Source organism: Phallusia mammillata, chromosome 4 (assembly GCF_965637545.1).
Source record: "Phallusia mammillata chromosome 4, kaPhaMamm4.hap1.1, whole genome shotgun sequence".
NCBI classification, from domain to species: Eukaryota; Metazoa; Chordata; class Ascidiacea; order Phlebobranchia; family Ascidiidae; genus Phallusia; species Phallusia mammillata.
The window spans coordinates 12,399,700-12,418,520 of NC_137255.1; the positions used below are offsets into that span (position 1 = coordinate 12,399,700).

At 35.9% G+C, this 18,821-nt stretch overlaps 1 protein-coding gene across 5 annotated transcripts in view; it reads right to left on the bottom strand.

The window, feature by feature from the left end:
- Positions 1 to 18,821, bottom strand: part of LOC145225166 (adhesion G protein-coupled receptor A3-like) — a 34,575-nt gene that overhangs the window by 4,955 nt on the left and 10,799 nt on the right. For 4 of the 5 annotated variants that reach the window (XM_080091832.1, XM_080091833.1, XM_080091835.1 and 1 more), the window contains exons 13-26: positions 18,067 to 18,228; positions 17,772 to 17,900; positions 16,825 to 16,904; positions 16,496 to 16,761; positions 16,264 to 16,433; positions 6,454 to 6,590; positions 6,272 to 6,377; positions 6,064 to 6,215; positions 4,447 to 4,539; positions 4,211 to 4,375; positions 4,075 to 4,147; positions 3,899 to 4,012; positions 3,199 to 3,267; positions 2,870 to 3,137 (exon numbers count right to left, since the gene is read on the bottom strand). In XM_080091832.1, coding sequence (XP_079947958.1) covers positions 2,870 to 3,137; positions 3,199 to 3,267; positions 3,899 to 4,012; positions 4,075 to 4,147; positions 4,211 to 4,375; positions 4,447 to 4,539; positions 6,064 to 6,215; positions 6,272 to 6,377; positions 6,454 to 6,590; positions 16,264 to 16,433; positions 16,496 to 16,761; positions 16,825 to 16,904; positions 17,772 to 17,900; positions 18,067 to 18,228 — 1,984 coding nt within the window. The remainder of the gene's footprint in view (positions 1 to 2,869; positions 3,138 to 3,198; positions 3,268 to 3,898; positions 4,013 to 4,074; positions 4,148 to 4,210; positions 4,376 to 4,446; positions 4,540 to 6,063; positions 6,216 to 6,271; positions 6,378 to 6,453; positions 6,591 to 16,263; positions 16,434 to 16,495; positions 16,762 to 16,824; positions 16,905 to 17,771; positions 17,901 to 18,066; positions 18,229 to 18,821) is intronic. The other variant, XM_080091836.1, reaches the window with a different exon arrangement.

An 18,821-nucleotide genomic window follows, 5' to 3' on the forward strand; every position in this document is an offset into this window, starting at 1 on the left:
AGGAGGGGCCTGTCATTATCCGCCATAAGACGCAAAACTGCGTGATACAATAATTTTAACTAACGTTTTTAAATGATCTACAAACATATCTTAATTGCACAGTGCAAAAAGACTGCCTGATAGCACGTCCAGTTATGCGCGAGGCCGAGATATTCGCTTTTCAGTGGGCAGGTTTGCGCTTTTCGCGCCCAATTGGGCTTTTTTTCGACATGGAGTTGCGCGTTGTTTTCACGAGGTGGAAAATGGATGAGTCCAACTATTTAAACTTTTAACAAAGTTTCAACATTTTTTCTCCTTAATAGCCCTTTGTTTGTTGAATTATGATGTTTAATCCGCACATAGCGTTCCCTGGCGCCGTTAAGTTTCTACATACCAACAATACGATTGCTTAGCTGGGCTTTTTATGTCCAAAACCTGTTCTGAAACAGTTTTATTAACGCTTTCAGTATGAGAAGTCACGTTACACAGGTGTAACAAATCGTGCTGCGTTGTCGCTCTGCGTTTCGAAACACGAATAAGTTGACCTACATTAACGTTTACAGCGCAATATAACTAACATCGCAACATCTTAATTCCAACCAGTGAGAAAATGGTCAAGTGACGAATGCGTTCATGCGTGAAGCAAAGGCATTTTTTTCCATGTGCCACTATCGTCAATCACTCCCATTGCGTCAGCTGTGCATTGAGCGAGCACAAATTTGACAAAAGACAGCATGTAAAAACATATTTGGGGCTGTAACAGTAATTACTAAGCCGATTTTTGGTGTGGAACTCCAAAGGTATACTGCAATCTTATTCTGTTTAAATAGTGCTTCTGTGAAAGATTAAAGTTTTTTGGATATATTAAAGAGTTTCCTCTACTTGCAATAGTCATTTATTGCATCACAATCAACAAAGAGAAGGCTTTCATTCGCGCACAATAGCAAAGTCATTGATACTTTTAGTCTTGTCTGTGATGTAACAAACGGCCTTTGGATTTGTATGTGTCTTGGAAGCCTTGCTAAAATTAATCTTACATGTTGTTGCGGAAAATTTTTAGGAAAGTAACTTTCAACGATTAATTCAAAGCCGGGTTCGACCCTCGGGCCCGAGTTTGGTTACCTGACTTACATAATTTCCCTCTGAAAACATTAAATTTCCCACTAGTGAGAAATTTCCCACCGGTTAAGAACCACTGCTCTACAAGCTATCAAAATTTTAGCCAATTCTGACACTGTTTAAAACATCACCCATTTTACATGGCTAGTGGGGTAAATACTGGGGTTATCAGGACAAACAAAGTGGGATGCAAATTTACATAACTATATCTACCATCTGTATAAGTTTCAGCCACATCCATCAAACACTTGATGGCAAAACGACTCGGACAAACTTTGAGAAAAAATACCCATTTTAGGGTGCTGGCAGGGTAACTTTGGGAAGAAAAAAAATAAAGAAAAACAAAACAAAAACAATTTGAGTAAAATCAATATGTGTCCCCTTCAGGGAAGGTAAATATTGTACTTAAATATAATCAGTGTATATGGCGAAGGCTACAAACTATCTAAATCTGAATCAATTTGGCCATTGTTTTTAAAATCCACCCATTTTACGGGTTTGTGGGGTAATTGGTGGGGCTATACGGTAAAACTAACAAATCAACACCTTACAAAGGCATATTCTACAAACTGTCAAAATTTCATTCAATTTCGACATTGTTTACAAATTTTACTGTTTTTACGGGTAATGGGGTAAATAGTGGGGCTACAAAGTTAAACACCCAAATTGACATTGCAAAATGGTGTATTCTATAAACCAGTGGTTCTCAAACTTTTTGAACAACAAAAATCCATGAAAATCAAAAATCAAAACAACAACAAAAATCCATGAAACGGAACTATTCTGCAACGCCCTTGGGAAATTGAAACGATGCACAGTGTGAGAACTACTGCTATAAACTGTCAATATTTCATCCAAATCAAATATTGTTTACAAAGTTCACCCATTTCAGGGAGGTAGTAGGACGACTGATGGGGTTCCACATGCACACTAATAAATAACCAAACAACAATGACCCAAAATACAGTCCTGAAAAATTCCATCCGGGTTGGCCAGTGCTTAAAGGTTTGACCACCAGAAATGTTTTGTGCAACAATCGCTAACCCTTTTACTGTCATAAAACTGATAACACCCCCTTAGCTGCCATCTGCAAAAACATCCCCAAGTAGATAACAAACATAAGTAACAAATTTCCTGTTGCCTTTATAACGCTATTGCACCACAGAAACCTTTTATTTGTGGTGCCTAGTAGCATACCAAAAACATTTTACACTTTGAGGGCTAGCGGGATAAAGACTCGAGTTTATGGAGTCACACTAAACAGATGGTACATCTAAAAGACCAAATCTACTAGTTGTCAAAATTTCATCCAAATCCATCCAAGATTTCATGCCAAAAGTACACAAACTTCACCGGAGAAAATAAAAAAACGAAAATCAAAATGTGTCCCCTTCAGGGAAAGGGAGCCATAAATACAACTCAGGACTACAAATAATATACAGTAAACATAAACCAACTCACAGAAATCAATTATGTTCAAACACGTTGGCCACCCCTGACATAATGCAAAATAATTTAAGTGAATTATTATCGGGTAACTAAAATGTTGATGTAAAACTTAACAAATGCATTTTTGGCAATGTGTGCTAATATCTGCAGTGAGACAAACCTTACCACCATATTTTAACAGATTGCGCAACTCACACAATATATCCACCACCTAAAAAAGTCAAACCTAACCTTAACTCCTTAAGTACAAGGATGGCTTACTGTTTACTGTTCCAAAAGGCCATTGTTTATTGCTTTGTTACTGATAGCATTACATACTTACTGGTAGTAGCTGTTGTGCCTTGTTGCCTTCTGTTCATATTTTTCATGTTCGTGTCGGGATTGCTGTCTAAACTGAGGCCACCTTCAGAACTTTTCGTTGACTTGCATTGGGTAGTACAGATGGATTTCCACATTGTGCGCACATCTTTTCTAGAGAGCATTTGTTGAACCAACAAAAAAATTGCGGTGGCAATTGCAAAAATTGAAAAAATGCAAGAAAAGACAAGACTGAGATCAACAGAAGATGGGACTGGTTCTGGATCAACATTCTAAAAAAGCGATGATGGAAAACAATAACTCAATTTCTGCATTTTTATTCAGATTGCTTACTGAATAGTATTCAAGTTCTGTATTGGCTGTGTTTTGGAATGGAGAATATTGAACAATGGTGGTGGAACCCTGGGAACAGAAGTTTAACTGGCATAACTTGACCTAATTTTAACACTAACTACAAAACTAATTTTTCAATATATTTTATACATTCTATGGCCTAATTAACACTCTACCACATGCACTATTTGTTCAACTAACATGATTGTTTTTGCAAGTCAAAACAAATTGGTCCCCACACACATGTTTATGCAAATTGGTCAGTGATTATTGTTAGTTTTTTATCAGTAGAAAACATCTTTTAAAACTTAAAAACTTTTTTCTTTTCACATTATTAAAATGTTATACAAAAGCGTAGTTCATTTAAGTTGATCAACAACTTCTGTGGTATCTAAAGGTCTAGTGAAAACATATTTGGGGCTGAATGGGAAACCACTGGGCCGATTTGGCTTCAATTTAAACAACTAACAATAAGCATTGTATACTTATATTTGGGGGTAAAACGGTGAAAATGGGTCTAATCAAAAGTTAAAAATGGCTAAAAAAATTACAATGCATCAAACAGTAAAGTATGAAACTACTTGGACATGTGCAATAATAATTGCCGTTGGGTAGGTAAATGCTGGGTCATATAGGATCAAATTTTGGGACCAAGTTTGGATTACTTACTATCATGCTGAAAACAACAAAAAATACTGACTTGTATATGTGGGGCTGCTACAGACATAGCAGCTGCAGTCCATGTGGCAATAAAAAATACAAGGGAAAGTGACACACCTCGAAGTCTTGTCCTATAACTCTGCTCATTATCAATCTGTAGAATTGCATTTATTTGTGGTGATAAACACTACAACACATTTAAAATTAAACACTTACATCTTTTGTGGCATATGATACATGATTGTAAGAATCTCCATTTACACCATGAATCGGTGATCTGGACTCATCACTGTGTAAAAATTTTTTTAAAGGTTACTGAGAAGCTTTTGTTAGGTTAATTAAGTGTGCCCACTTTGTATCTGTGCCGTAGTTTTTGGCCCCTTTGCCTTTAAACTGGTTATTCGATGTACAATTCAACGTTGCCAATATCCGCAGCAAAACAATAATACAATATATTGCGATTAAAGCTGCAGGACCATAAAATGCATACAAACTAGTTTCCCATGACAACCAGCAGCTGAAATTAGAAATTGTTAGATTTATCATCACAACTGTTGAGTAATTGCAATTTCTTTCCACAATACTTACTACTTGCCCCCATCGCCGTTGTAATTTTGTATTTTTGCTGCTGCAGTTATTCCACAAATAATTACAGGAATTCCACAACCAATTAGGTAGAACCTTGAGCCAAGTAAACAACAAATCGTTTTTAGATGTGTTTTTACTTTGGGCCAAAAAATTACAATTTATTTATGATTGAAGACAAAAGGCTCATTGCTATAAAAACTAGAAACGTGGCTTTCTGATATACTTCAATAATATATATTTCATATCCTATTTACGAATTTTCTATAGGCCTACACATAATTTGATCTACACATATGATTGTCTGTACAAGCAAAAACGAATGGGTCCCCACACGCATGTATTTGCGGTAAACAAATGTTGCAGTTATGGTTAGATTCCCGAGGAATTTTTTTAGAAAGCATTAAGCCAACTTTAAAAGTTTTTTCCGTATTCTTTTTGCACCATTATTGTCATGTCATTAGAAAAAAACAGCAATATAGAACGGGAAAATACTTTCTAGTAATCTCTTCCTTTGTATTTGATATTTTCGTTTCAAGGTACACTGTCACGGCGTAATAATGACAACCAAACCTTTACGTTTTTATGCCAAAAAATTCAAGAAACCCAGAGACAATTTTATAAATCGTCTCATAATATTTAATGCATCAAAAATTTTTCTTTTTTTAAATTTGGCAGAAATCACAATAAAATAAAAAGATATTTATTTTTGTGTGGTTATCGACAAAATATTTAGATTGCTAGCTTTGTTGTTGCAGTTTAATCTTTCCAGTATGTTGTCCGTGGGGTAGTTGTTTTTCTCTAAAAGTTTCCTTTAGACAGTATATATAGCTGCGTTTAAAAAAAATATATGTTCTGGGGGCCTATGGGTGAACTGCTGGGTCATTCGGGGTCAAACTTCAGGAGGATACATGGATTAATAACTAACATCTGTCCAAATTTAAATAAATTTGAAGCACTCTTTCTTGACCAAACGCGTATAACAAACCAGCAGTAGACAGAAATGAATGTTTTGGGGTTTAAGGGGTGAATCTGAAAAAAAGATACAAAATTCTTTAAAAAACCTTACATTGCACCAACCAACAAAGCATATAACTCCGAGATGCTGTACTTCAGTATAGCCGTTTCAAAAAAATACGTTTTGGGGGCCTGTGGGTGAACTGCTGGGTCATTCTGGGTCAAACTTCAGGAGAATCAAATTTGGATTAATACCTAACATCTGTCCAAATTTAAAGCACTCTTTCTTAAACAAACGCGTATAACAAACCAGCGTTAGACAGAAAAAAGAAAATACGGACAAATACAATATGTGGAAGGGGACCAGTGGTGGAATTCAAATTATTTTTCAGCTGGTTCTAATACAAAAGTCATATTTTCAGCCGGTTCTTAAAAAAATCGCTGTATCAGATAAGATGCAAAAATCCATTTACAGCAATCAGTAATGCTAACCGGTTCGCCGATCTCATTAAATTTCGTGAGACGGTTCTATAGAACCAGTGCGTACCGGCTGAATCCCATCACTAAAGGGGACCCAATTATACTGTCATGCATTTTTTGTTTGTTTTGCATAATACCCTGTGAAAAATTCGACTTGGATAGGTTTTAATCACCCTTCAATACCTTAACATTGGTCTGGTTGGTTTGGGTTCTAAACTTGGAGGATTTTGCATCATAAGCATTTCCTTGCAAATGTTTCTCGAAGATATTGTAATCCACAATAATATTGATAGGGATGAGTAGTGAAGTAAAATACCAGTGGTATAGCAAGCAATCTGGTTGAAAATGAAGACAATCTTGAAAGCGATCACTTTTACAAGTACAGTCCTACCTTTGAATTGACTCTCCATATGCCTGACAAAAACGCCACAATTGCAATAAAAAAATGAATGCACTGGTTAAGCAACATATGACGTGCATCACGGGAAATTCTTATCCTGTGGAAAAAATAAAATGCAACAAAACCAAAAGTTAAATGCAGACAATACAAACAAAAGTGTTGTTTCCCCTTACCGTGGGAATGAAAAATAGGTGAAGAAAATAAGTAGGAGACTGAATGACAGAAAACCACCACCAACTATTGCAGTTAAATGCAGCATAGGTTTGTAGTTGGTTTCAATAGATGGAACGGCATCACCATGTTCAACATTCTAAACATTTTTAAGAGTATAATTATTTGGAGAAAAATAGTTATTTTATCTTTTTGAGTTGTATAAGTTTGTTGAAATGCAACCTACAATACAACTGTTGATTGGGCCCATACATTGCTACATGGCTGTTATTTCCAGACTCAAACAAATGTTTTTTGCCATACAAAAGAAAGAAAATCTTGAAAGAAAAAGAGTGTTCCTGAATGGGAAATGATATAGGCATCCATAAGATGGTCATTGTGTTTCAGCAATACCAAAATAAAATGTTGCCTATTTAAAAACTTCGCAGATGGCCACAGCTTCGAAATTTAAAAAATAACAAACTAAATAATGTATTCTACTGGTTGTAGGATTGCACAAACACCAATGTACTGAAAGTTAAGTGAACTATTGTTGATAGTTCAGGTGGTGATTCACTAGTTGCTATAAAGGAATTCTGGTTATTCACAAGTTCTCTTAAGTTGGTGAATAATGGGATCATTCAAAGTTGTTAATCATACTTTTTTATGAAGCAGATGAAAATTTCGTGCTAATCATGTTATGCAAGGTTCTTCATTTGAATGATACAAATATAAATTATTTCAGATGTTGTTACAAAATTTAGAAGGCTAGTGAGGTATCAAATATGAATATAGGGTTAAACTAGAAAGGTGGCTATCCTATATATTTCCATTTAATATATAGTGCGTACCCTATCGATTTACTAATACGGATGTTCAAAGTAGAATAACTGGGCATTCTAGAAAAACTGTTTCGAATGTAGAATATCGAATCCAGTTCTTATATCAGTTTTGACTGCACATAATTCCATCTGGACATTAATAAAAAAATACAATGGAAAACTAGAAAAGTGGCTTTCTAATATACTTCCATATTATAATTCTATTTACCTATTTACATTATGTTTAGATTCTTAAAGACAAACTAGAAGGGTGGCTTAGCACATATTGCCCATGCATATACACTATAACCTATTTTAAAACATAAATATATTTCCTATGCTTATTTTGTATTGGGTCCCATATTAGCCATCGTCTTTTATAACTTTAGTCGTTTCTGCAGGCAAAACCTCATGGGTCCCCACACATGCAAAGTTGAAAATAATGCAATTCAAGAGATAACCATGAGAAAGTCTGGTGTTGTAAGGTAAAACACAGTGACTGGCACTGGGCTTAAATAATAATACTATGTAGAATACAAACTACAAAATTAGATTCACCCCAGATATTGTTTGAAGTATGTCCTATTTAATGTTTTAAAAAACTGACCCATTTTAGGGGGCTAGTAGGGCAACTAATTCGGTTCGACACACAAACTAAAAAATATATAAAAACCACAATGACTCAATCAATAGTACTGCAAAATTTCAGCCCAATCCGCCAATGTTTAAAATTTCGACCACTAGAGGTGTTTTGAGCAACAACCGTTACTGTTTCTGACGTCATAAGGCTGTTAACAGCCCTCTAACTGTCAACTCCAAACATCCTCAAACAAACTTACAAACACTAGTAACAAATGTAACACCAAAGAAAACTAACGTTTGTGGTGCGCACCAACAACATTTTACATTTTGGGGGCTAGCGGGGTAAATATTGGGGTTGTCATGACAAACGAAGCAGATGGCACATCTACATAACTATATCTACTATCTGTGAAAGTTTCATCCAAATCCACCAAACATTTCATGGCAAAATGGGGTGGACAAACTTCAGGGAAGAAAAAAAAAAAAAGAAATAGAGTAAAATCAAAATGTGTCCCCTTCAGGGAAGGGGACCCATAATTCTTTAAACAACCTTACATCGCACCAAACAACAAAGCATGAAACTCCAAGACGCTGTACTTTAGTCAGTACAACGGTTTCAAAAATTTTACATTTTGGGGGCCTATGGGTGAACCGCTGGGCCAATCGGGGTCAAACTTCAGAAGGATCAAATTTGAATTATTAACTAACATCTTTGTAAATTTTAATAAATTTAAAGCACTCTTTCTTAACCAAACGCGTCTCACAAGCCAGCGTTACTAAAACCGATTATTTCGGGGTTTAAAGGGTGAAAATGGGTAAATCCGAAAAAAAGATACAAAATTCTTACAAAACCTTACATTGCACCAAACAACAAAGCATGAAACTCCAAGACGCTGTACTTTAGTCAGTACAGCCGTTTTAAAAAAATTACGTTTTGGGGGCATGTGGGTGAACCGCTGGGTCAACCGGGGTCAAACTTCAGGGGGATCAAATTTGGATTACTAACTAACATCTCTGTAAATTTGAATAAATTCAAAGCACTCTTTCTTGACCAAACGCGTCTCACAAACCAGCGTTAGACAGAAAAAAGAAAAATACGGACAAAAACAATATGTGTCCCCTTCTAGAAGGGGACCCATAACTAACATCTGTGCAAATTTGAACAAAACTAGAATAGTGGAACAAAAATTCCTATATATTGCCGGGTTATATATACTACATCATATTTAATGATGTATCACATATTTCATTTACTATATTTATAATGGATATATATTTGTCACCTACATTTCATTGGGTCCCTATCTTTTTCCTGGCACTTTATAACCTAATTGTTTCTGCAAGCATAATCTAATGGGTCCCCACACATATGCATATGCGATTTGGTAACAGTAAAAATAGGGCACAATCACTGTTAGATATTTACCAATTTACTATACACATCATTTGATCTACACATATGATTGTTTTTGCAAGCAAAAACGAATGGGTCCCCACACGCGCGTTTGTGCGGATTTATGGCAAACAAACATCCTGGTTATTTTTAGATTCCTGGAAGGACAAGCTTAACCAACTTTAGCCTTAACCCAAAAAGTTTTGCCCGTATTGTTTTTGCATCATTATTGTCATATAATTACAAAAAACAGTAAATAGGAACAGGAAAAATACTTTCAATTTATTCTCATGCTTTGACCTTGATATTGTCGTTCAAGGTCAGTTTTTAAACACAATTTTCCAAAACTTAAAATGTGCTTGATAACTTAATAAAACGACATAACATAGCTGCACAAAAACAGCTGATTTCTAATCACCGACACAACGTCGGTCCGGACGTCAAGCTGAGCACTCCCGCTGCATTCACCCCGCAGCGTTAACGTTTACAGCGCAATATCACTAACACCGTATCATCTTAATTCCAACCAGTGAGAAAATGGTCAAGTGACGACTGCGTTCATGCGTGAAGCAGAGGCATTTTTTCCATGTGCCACTATCGTCAATCACTCCCATTGCGTCAGCTGTGCACTGAGCGAGCACAAATATGACAGAAGACAGCATGTAAAAACATATTTTTACTATTACTGAGCCGATTGCACTGAAATTTTTACCAGCCAACAAGGAGCACCCTATCCACAGCTGTTAAAAATTTCAGCAGGATAAGTCTTGTATTTCTGGCCTCAATAACATGTGAACAAACAAACAAATATTTGGGGGTAAAGGGGTGAAAATGGATATATACAACTTCAAGTTACAAAATAGTTTAAAATACGCTGCAATGTACCAATCAAAAAGTATGAAACTCCAGAAACATCTGCTTTAGCAAGTATAGCCGTTTTAAAAATTTCACGTTTTGGGGGGCTGTGGGTGTACTGAGGGATCAAATGGGGTCAAAATTCACATGGACTATCTTTAGACCAATATCTATAATGTGTGTAAATATGAAAAAGTTTGAACCATTCTTTCTTGATCAAAACATGGGAACAAATCCGCATTAAAAATTTTACGTTTTGGGGGGCTGTGGGGGAACCGAGGGATCAAACGGGGTCAAAATTCACATGGACCATCTTTTGACCAATATCTATAATAAGTGTAAATTTGAAAAAGTTTGAACCATTCTTTCTTGACCAAAACGTGGGAACAAATCTGCGTTAAAATATGCACGTTTTGGGGGGCTGTGGGTGTACTGAGGGATCAAATGGGGTCAAAATTCACATGGACTATCTTTAGACCAATATCTATAATGTGTGTAAATATGAAAAAGTTTGAACCATTCTTTCTTGATCAAAACGTGGGAACAAATCCGCATTAAAAATTTTACGTTTTGGGGGGCTGTGGGGGAACCGAGGGATCAAACGGGGTCAAAATTCACATGGACCATCTTTTGACCAATATCTATAATAAGTGTAAATTTGAAAAAGTTTGAACCATTCTTTCTTGACCAAAACGTGGGAACAAATCTGCGTTAAAATATGCACGTTTTGGGGGGCTGTGGGTGAACTGAGGGATCAAATGGGGTCAAAATTCACATGGACTATCTTTAGACCAATATCTATAATGTGTGTAAATATGAAAAAGTTTGAACCATTCTTTCTTGATCAAAATGTGGGAACAAATCCGCATTAAAAATTTTACGTTTTGGGGGGCTGTGGGGGAACCGAGGGATCAAACAGGGTCAAAATTCACATGGACCATCTTTTGACCAATATCTATAATAAGTGTAAATTTGAAAAAGTTTGAACCATTCTTTCTTGACCAAAACGTGGGAACAAATCTGCGTTAAAATATGCACGTTTTGGGGGGCTGTGGGTGAACTGAGGGATCAAATGGGGTCAAAATTCACATGGACCATCTTTAGACCAATATCTGTAATGTGTGTAAATTTGAAAAAGTTTGAACCATTCTTTCTTGACCAAAACGTGGGAACAAATGCGTGTTAGAAAGAAAAAAAATATATATATATAGACAAAAACAATATGTGTCCCCTTCAGGGAAGGGGACCCATAATTAAAGCACTCTTTCTTGACCAAACGCATTTAACAAACCAGTGTTAGACAGAAACGAATATTTTGGGGTTTAAGGGGTGAAAATGGGTAAATCTTTTTTTAAGGTACAAAATTCTTTGAAATACCTTATATTGCACCAAACAACAAAGCATATAACTCCCAAATGAAGTACTTTAGCAAGTATAGCGGTTTTAAAAATTTCACGTTTTGGGGGGCTGTGGGTGAACCGAGGGATCAAACAGGGTCAAAATTTACATGGACCATCTTTAAACCAACATCTATGTGTGTAAATTTGAAAAAGTTTGAACCATTCTTTCTTGACCAAAACGTGGGAACAAATCCGCGTTAGACGGAAAAAAAGAAAAAAGAAATAAGAAAAAAAATATAGACAAAAACAATATGTGTCCCCTTCAGGGAAGGGGACCCATAAATATCCACTGGAAAGTTCAGCTTAAATGTCAACTACTTGTGGACACATTTCAAAAATTTGTTCTAGACTAGTCTAGTAGTATGCGCATTAGCGTAAGCAGTAATTACTGGTGCGTCACTTGTGCAATTGGTTGTTTTTTTAGCATTGAACTGCATTGCATTGAAACCGCAAAACCATTTTTCTCAACAAAGAGGGAAAATCTAACACACGCTGAGTGGTCGCCTGTGCGTGTGCGCTCATGAAACTGTCTCGCATTGGTATGTGCGTGCACGACCGCATGCACCCGTATTCGATAGAACCACAGTGGCAATGGCATATTTCCACTACAATTCGCGTCTATAACGCGCAGCCTTAATTTTTGATTGAAAACTAGAAGGGTGGCTTAGCACATTTTGTCGTTGCATTTACACTATAACCTAACATTAATATATTTCCTATGCTTATTTTGTATTGGGTCCCATATTAGTCATCGTCTTTTATAACCTTAGTTGTTTCTGCAGGCAGAAACTCATGGGTACCACACATTTAAAGTTAAAAATAGTGCATTTCAAGAGATAACCATAGTCCACATGCTACCCAAATTTTAGCCAATTCCGACACTGTTTTTTAAATTTACCCATTTTAGGGGGCTAGTAGGGTAACTAATGGGGTTTTACACTGAACTAAAAAAATATGAAACCTCAATGACTCGATCAATAGTACTGCAAAATTTCAGCCCAATCTGCCTATGTTTAAAATTTCGACCACTAGAGGTGCTTTGAGCTATAACCGTTAATGCCTCTGACATGATAGGGCTGTTAACAACCCCCTAACTGCCATGGTGCAAGAACATTCACCAAGCAATCCGCAAAGTCACAAACTAGTAACATACAACTGCCTGCCCTTGTAACACTATTGCACCACAGAAATCTTTTGTTTGTGGTGCTATCCAAATTTCAGCCAATTCTCACACTGTTTACAAACTCACCCCTTTTAGCAGGATAAACACTGGGGTTATCAACAAAAATAAAGTGGTATGCACATCTACATAACCATATCTACCATCTGTGTAAATTTCATCCAAATCCATTAAACATTTGGTGGAAAAATGAGTCAGACAAACTTTGGCAAGAAAACTACAAGAGTGGCTTTCTGATATACTTCCATTTTATATATTCTATATGATATTTACCAATTTACTATACACATCATTTGATCTACACGTTTGATTGTTTTTGTACACAAAAACAAATGGGTCCCCACACGCGTGTTTGTGCGGATTGACAGTAAACAAATGTTGCGGTGATTTTTAGATTCTTAAGGACAAATTTTTAGAAAGCATTAACCCAACAATAAAAAAAAATTGTTCGTATTCTTTTTGCACTATTATTGTCATATAATTACAAAAACATTAAAAAAACGTAACAAATACTTTAATTTAATCTCTTGCTTTGACCCAGATATTGTCGTCCAAGGTCGGGTTTTGAACACAATTTTTTTAGAAAGCTGTAACAGTTGTGTTACAGACACTTTAAATTAAAAAGCAATTTGCTACAAGTGTATACATAACAAATTGTTTTTCATTTAACTTTGTTTCGCAAAACGAGTACCATTGACCTGTAGTAACCACTCAGGGTGCACACGCCAAACGACTGTTTGACCTTTTGACACCGTTTTCAATAGCACGCCGTCCTGAGTTTTCAACAATACCGTTAAGCCTAATTTTTACATGCCTTGAGCATTGACTCCTAAATTGATTGTAAAAAAAAAACGCTACCTTATGACGAAAGAAAGTTCTGAACAGTGTTTGTAATACCTACTAGTTGACCTTAAGTAACCCGTAATCATGCGGCGGCCAACCTGACAACGAGCATTTAAAAAAACATTTATTTGGCAAAAAAGTCAAGTTCATTTTTTCATGTTTACTTTGATTAACAAAGTTTTGCTTGACATATACAAAACCGAAGCACGGTTATTAGGTTTAAATCACGTCATAGGTGTAAAACCTTCGCCAAAACCAAAAATGTGAGTGATAACGTAATAAAACGACATAGCATTGCTGTCCAAAACAGCTGATTTCTAATCACTGAAACGACGTCTCGTAAAACGTCTGTCCGACGTCAAGCTGAGCCCTCCCGCTATCGTAAACCAGTGAGTTACTCTCTTGGTACTTCTGCCTACAGTGTCTTTCTTGACCAAACGAGCGTTAGACACATTTACGTTTCGGGGGCCTGTGGGTGAACCGCTGGGTAATTCGGGGTCAAACTTCTAGAGGATCAAGTTCAGATTAATAACTAACATATGTCCAAATTTTAATAAATTTAAAGCACTTTTTCTTTACCACACGAGCATTACAAACCAGCGTTAAAAATTTTACGTTTCGGGGGCCTGTGGGTGAACCGAGGGATCAAACGGGGTCAAAATTCACATGGACCATCTTTAGACCAATATCTGTAATGTGTGTAAATTTGAAAAAGTTTGAACCATTCTTTCTTGACCAAAACGTGGGAACAAATCCGCGTTAGACGAAAAAAAAAATACGGACAAAAACAATATGTGTCCCCTTCAGGGAAGGGGACCCATAATACCCCATTTTAGGGGGCTAGCAGGGTAAATACTGGGGTTATCAACAAAAACAAAGTGGGATGCACATCTACATACAGTCAAACTTCGATACTATGCCACCCTTTGGGACCGAGAGAAAGTGGCATAGTAGCGAGGGTGACATAATAGCGAGGGTTGTTTTTAAACATAGCCTTGTGACGTGGCAATGTACTGTAATGCCACGTTGTGTTGTACGGTTATAATTTATTATAGTATACAGTATAATTTATTACAAAAATATGGATAGATCGTGCCTACAACAAACAAGATCCGTTAGTTTTGCCGTGACACAAGCACAGAACGGCGTTTACATAACTCGCTGCAAAGCCGTGAAACCTCTTAACATGACCACGTTTGTTTATTCAACGATTTGTTTTTCGTGTTTTCTCTGTTTTATCATGAGCTCAAACCGAAAGTTGTCAGAAGGCCCAATTTTTCAATCCATAACCAGACCATTGATACAGTAATACTGTACTCTCATGTGTCATAGTATCAAGGGTAAGGGTGGCATAGTAAATATATGTTCTATTGAATTGAGTTGGTGACGATCAAAAATGACATAGTAGCGAGGGTGGCATAGTATCGAAGTTTGACTGTACCTATATCTACCATCTGTGTAAATTTCATCCAAATCCATCAAACTGTTGATGAAAAAAACGAGTCGGACAAACTTTGGGAAGAAAACAAAAGAAAAAAACAAAAACAAATTCGAGTAAAATCAATATGTGTCCCCTTCAGGGAAAGGGACCCATGATTAGTATAAAATTTTGCGCGTTATACTCGAATAAATATGTTATATCCGCCCAATAATCCGACCCCAGAAAATTAGGTCAAAAACGTAGGTACTGAAAATCGGCATATTAGCCGGAAAATACGGTACTTGCAATAGCCGAAAACTTTCAATTTTTATCCGACTTGGTGGCGATTTGCACTTATGTCGAGCGGATTGGTCGCACCTATATTTTTTTGAAAAAATATAAGGAAAAAATTGCGACCTATCTGCGAGTATGTACGGTACATAACAAATTGTTTTTCACCTAACTTTGTTACACAAAACAAGTAGCATTGACCTGTAGTAACCTCTCATGGTACGGATGCCTGACATTTAATGACCTTTGACACCATTTTCAGTAGCACACGGTCGTAAGTGTTTGATAATACCATTTCTTAGAATTTATACATGATTTAAGTATTGATTCTTAAATTGATTTGTTAAAAATAAGCTACATTATGACAAAAAATCATTCTTAACTGTGTTTGTAATACCTAAAAGTTGACCTTCAGTGAACCGTGGTCATGCCGTGACCGAGCTGACAACGAGAATTTAAGAACATCTATTGTGGCTTTCAAAAGTCAAGTTTATTTTTCTTTGTGTTGATCAACAGCGTTTTGCCTGACATATACGAAACTAAAGCATGTTTATCGAGTTAAAATTATGTCTCAGGTGAAGCCTTCGGCTAAACTGAAAATGCAATTGATAACATAATAACAAGACATGGCATTGCTACCCACTTACCACAAACAATTGTTTGAAATTTCAGCGCATTAGGCTTGTATTTCTAACCTAAAAGACGGGAAAAGCTAAACCGAGTATTGGGGGGGTTTAAGGTGTACAAAAATGGGTAGATCGAATTTAAGGTGTACAAAAATGGGTAGATCGAATTTAAGGTGTACAAAAATGGGTAGATCGAATTAAAAGTTACAATATTCTTTAGAACACCTTACATTGAACTGACCAACAAAGCATAAAACCCCTAGTTCATATACTTTTGTCAGTACAGCTGTTTTAAAAAAAATTACAATATGTGTCCCCTTCAGGAGAAAAAACGACAATACACTGTCGAATTCAAACAAATCTGTGCAAATTTTATCCGATTCAAACAAACTGTGCAAATTTTATCCGATTCGAAAACTAACCTTTATAATGGCCAAGGTTCCAAATATTGTGCATTCTGCAACAGTTAAGTTTCTTGGAGCCTGTGTGGAAAGTCTTGTTTGGTTGAAGCGACAAAACCCTTTCGTTGGTTGCCACCTATTTCCGCTCCACAATGCAATGTAGTATCCATACCGCATATTTGCTGCTAGAACTGGAGACATAAACTGTATTTGCATGTGTGTTATTGAAAAAAAGGCTGAAAATTGTTTGCACCTTTTTCAGTGGTCTCAAAAACGTATTGAGCTGGCCTGGATAAGTTCCCTTCAGTGTGATTGTTTATAGTAAGTGACAATACATTTGAAATGATTACATGGCTTTTTTCAGTTGCTGCCTGAAAGAGGCCTGTTTTTGAATCTTGAATTTCAGGGATGTTCTGGTTGCTTGAGTCATCAGACAACTTTTTTAGTTTTTGCAGATATTTCTTGTAATATTGCAATGTGACTGTCTTTGTATTTGCACTTTGAAATATGTTTCCATTTCTGAAAAGAATGAGATAACCTGTTAGAAACATATCGTTCACTTGAACTGCATTTCACAGCTACCTGTAGTTAACAACAGAAACCTTCTTCATTTCTCCAAACTTTTCTGGGGGAAAGAGTTTTATGACAGCATACTGGGACTTCTAAACAGACATACACAAGAAATTGCCAAAAATGTATTTGTGACTAACAATTTAAAAAAGCTTGTCACCTAAATATGTTGGTCTTATACATGCTTAAAAACAAATAGGTAAAAGTTGTAATCTATTTTATGACAGCAGGAAAAATAGGTTATCCTACAAGTTGCCATAAATATAAGTTGTGTTCTATGTTTGTAAATAAAAATGAAACATTTCTTTCATGCGTTAAATTGGATTTCTTAACAATTCCCATTTGTTGCTACAAGTAGAAAAGGTTGGGTCCACAAACATCTTTGCTAATATTATGTTAATAGAGTGCTTTTGATAGATAGCAAATTATTTGGAAAAATAACAGTGGGCAAATTTAACAAAACTAGGTAACTATTCATAACATTTACTGTTAAAGTTTTTCCTCAACAACATGCAGGATTAATTTCACCTAGTTTCACAGCATGCAGAATTATCCAAAGTCAGTTTGTTACATAACACTAGAGATGTTCAAAGTAGAATATCGAATCCTTTGAATTTGAATCCAGTTATAAATGTGTGCTCTCGCCGTCAGTGAAAATGAAAACACATGCGTTACGTTTTTTATGTCGACACCCGGTCATTGTACAAGTTGCAAAGACAACAAGTTTTTAGATTTAAACTCAACAATCATATGCTGCACAAAAATTGCATGAAAGCCTAAAAACTATTTTAGTTGGCCTCTATCATTTTCTGGCAGTTGAAAAAATATCATTTAATTTGATCTAACAGTGCCATGCACTTAAGGAAAGCCTTAGAGCAGGCAAAAAAACTTTTAATCGAATGTCACTCTTTTATACAGAAAAGTCACATGAAATTTTTTTAAAGAATAAAGTAACATACATTGATGGTTTTCTGTTTCAGCTCACATTCCAGTTTTGTTTGCAAGCCTTTCTTTGGTGGCATGTTGCATAGCAAACAAGAATTTGTGGAATTTATTGACCGACCAAAAACCGCCACATTCGATGATGTCTGCAAATATATATTTTTATATATTTAGCCATAGCTACTTAGCCATAATTGTGTAAATGGTAATTTTTGCAATATAAAAGACTTAGTATCCAAGTCAAATTGTAGTTGCCTACATTCCTTTTGCAAGTTTGCTAAAACCTTGATTCACACTCCTTTAAATAAATACCTCGGTAAATGACAAGGATTTGTCAAATAAATGTTGTACAACATCTTGCAATTTTTTTTGTATTTTAAAAAAAATCAAAGAGCTATGATTGTCCATAATGATGCTAAATGGTGATGTGCAGGCTTTACTTGCAAGTTCAACAATGATGGTGGCCAGTTCAGTCTAAAAAAGACAAAAATGTAATAAATCAATAAAAAAATGTTGCATACATATCATTAGAATAACAAGAGTTTCGAATTAATAAACAATGCTAATACCCAGTACAAGGTCCTACATTTTTATTCAAATGATGTTTGACAAAAGTGATTATTTTTAAATGACTTTATATACATAGGTGTGCTCAGGTGTTGGTGAAGGAAACTGATTACCACAAGTGAAGTTTCCTAGAGTCTTGGAACATCCATTCACATGCCAACACAATGAACATTAAAACAGATGTTCTAATGCCGATAAATTATTGGTCGCTTTTACACCACTGAGCTTGTTTTATCACTATGTTTGTGCGAGTTTGCAGGCGCGCGTTTTTCTTATCGCTGTTTTTTTGTGTGTGTGTTTTGCATTTTGTCGCTTTATAAGAATTTTGTCCTGCAAGATATGTCATTATCATGATGAAGGCGTCTTGTATAGGGCGTCGAAACGCCGAAGTTCAAACTTGACCAATTACTGCTGTTTTTGTCTCTGTATAGGAGGTGGTTATTGGGTGGAATTTCAGCTCACTGAAAATATGGTAGTCAGTATAAAAAGATTTGTTGCTG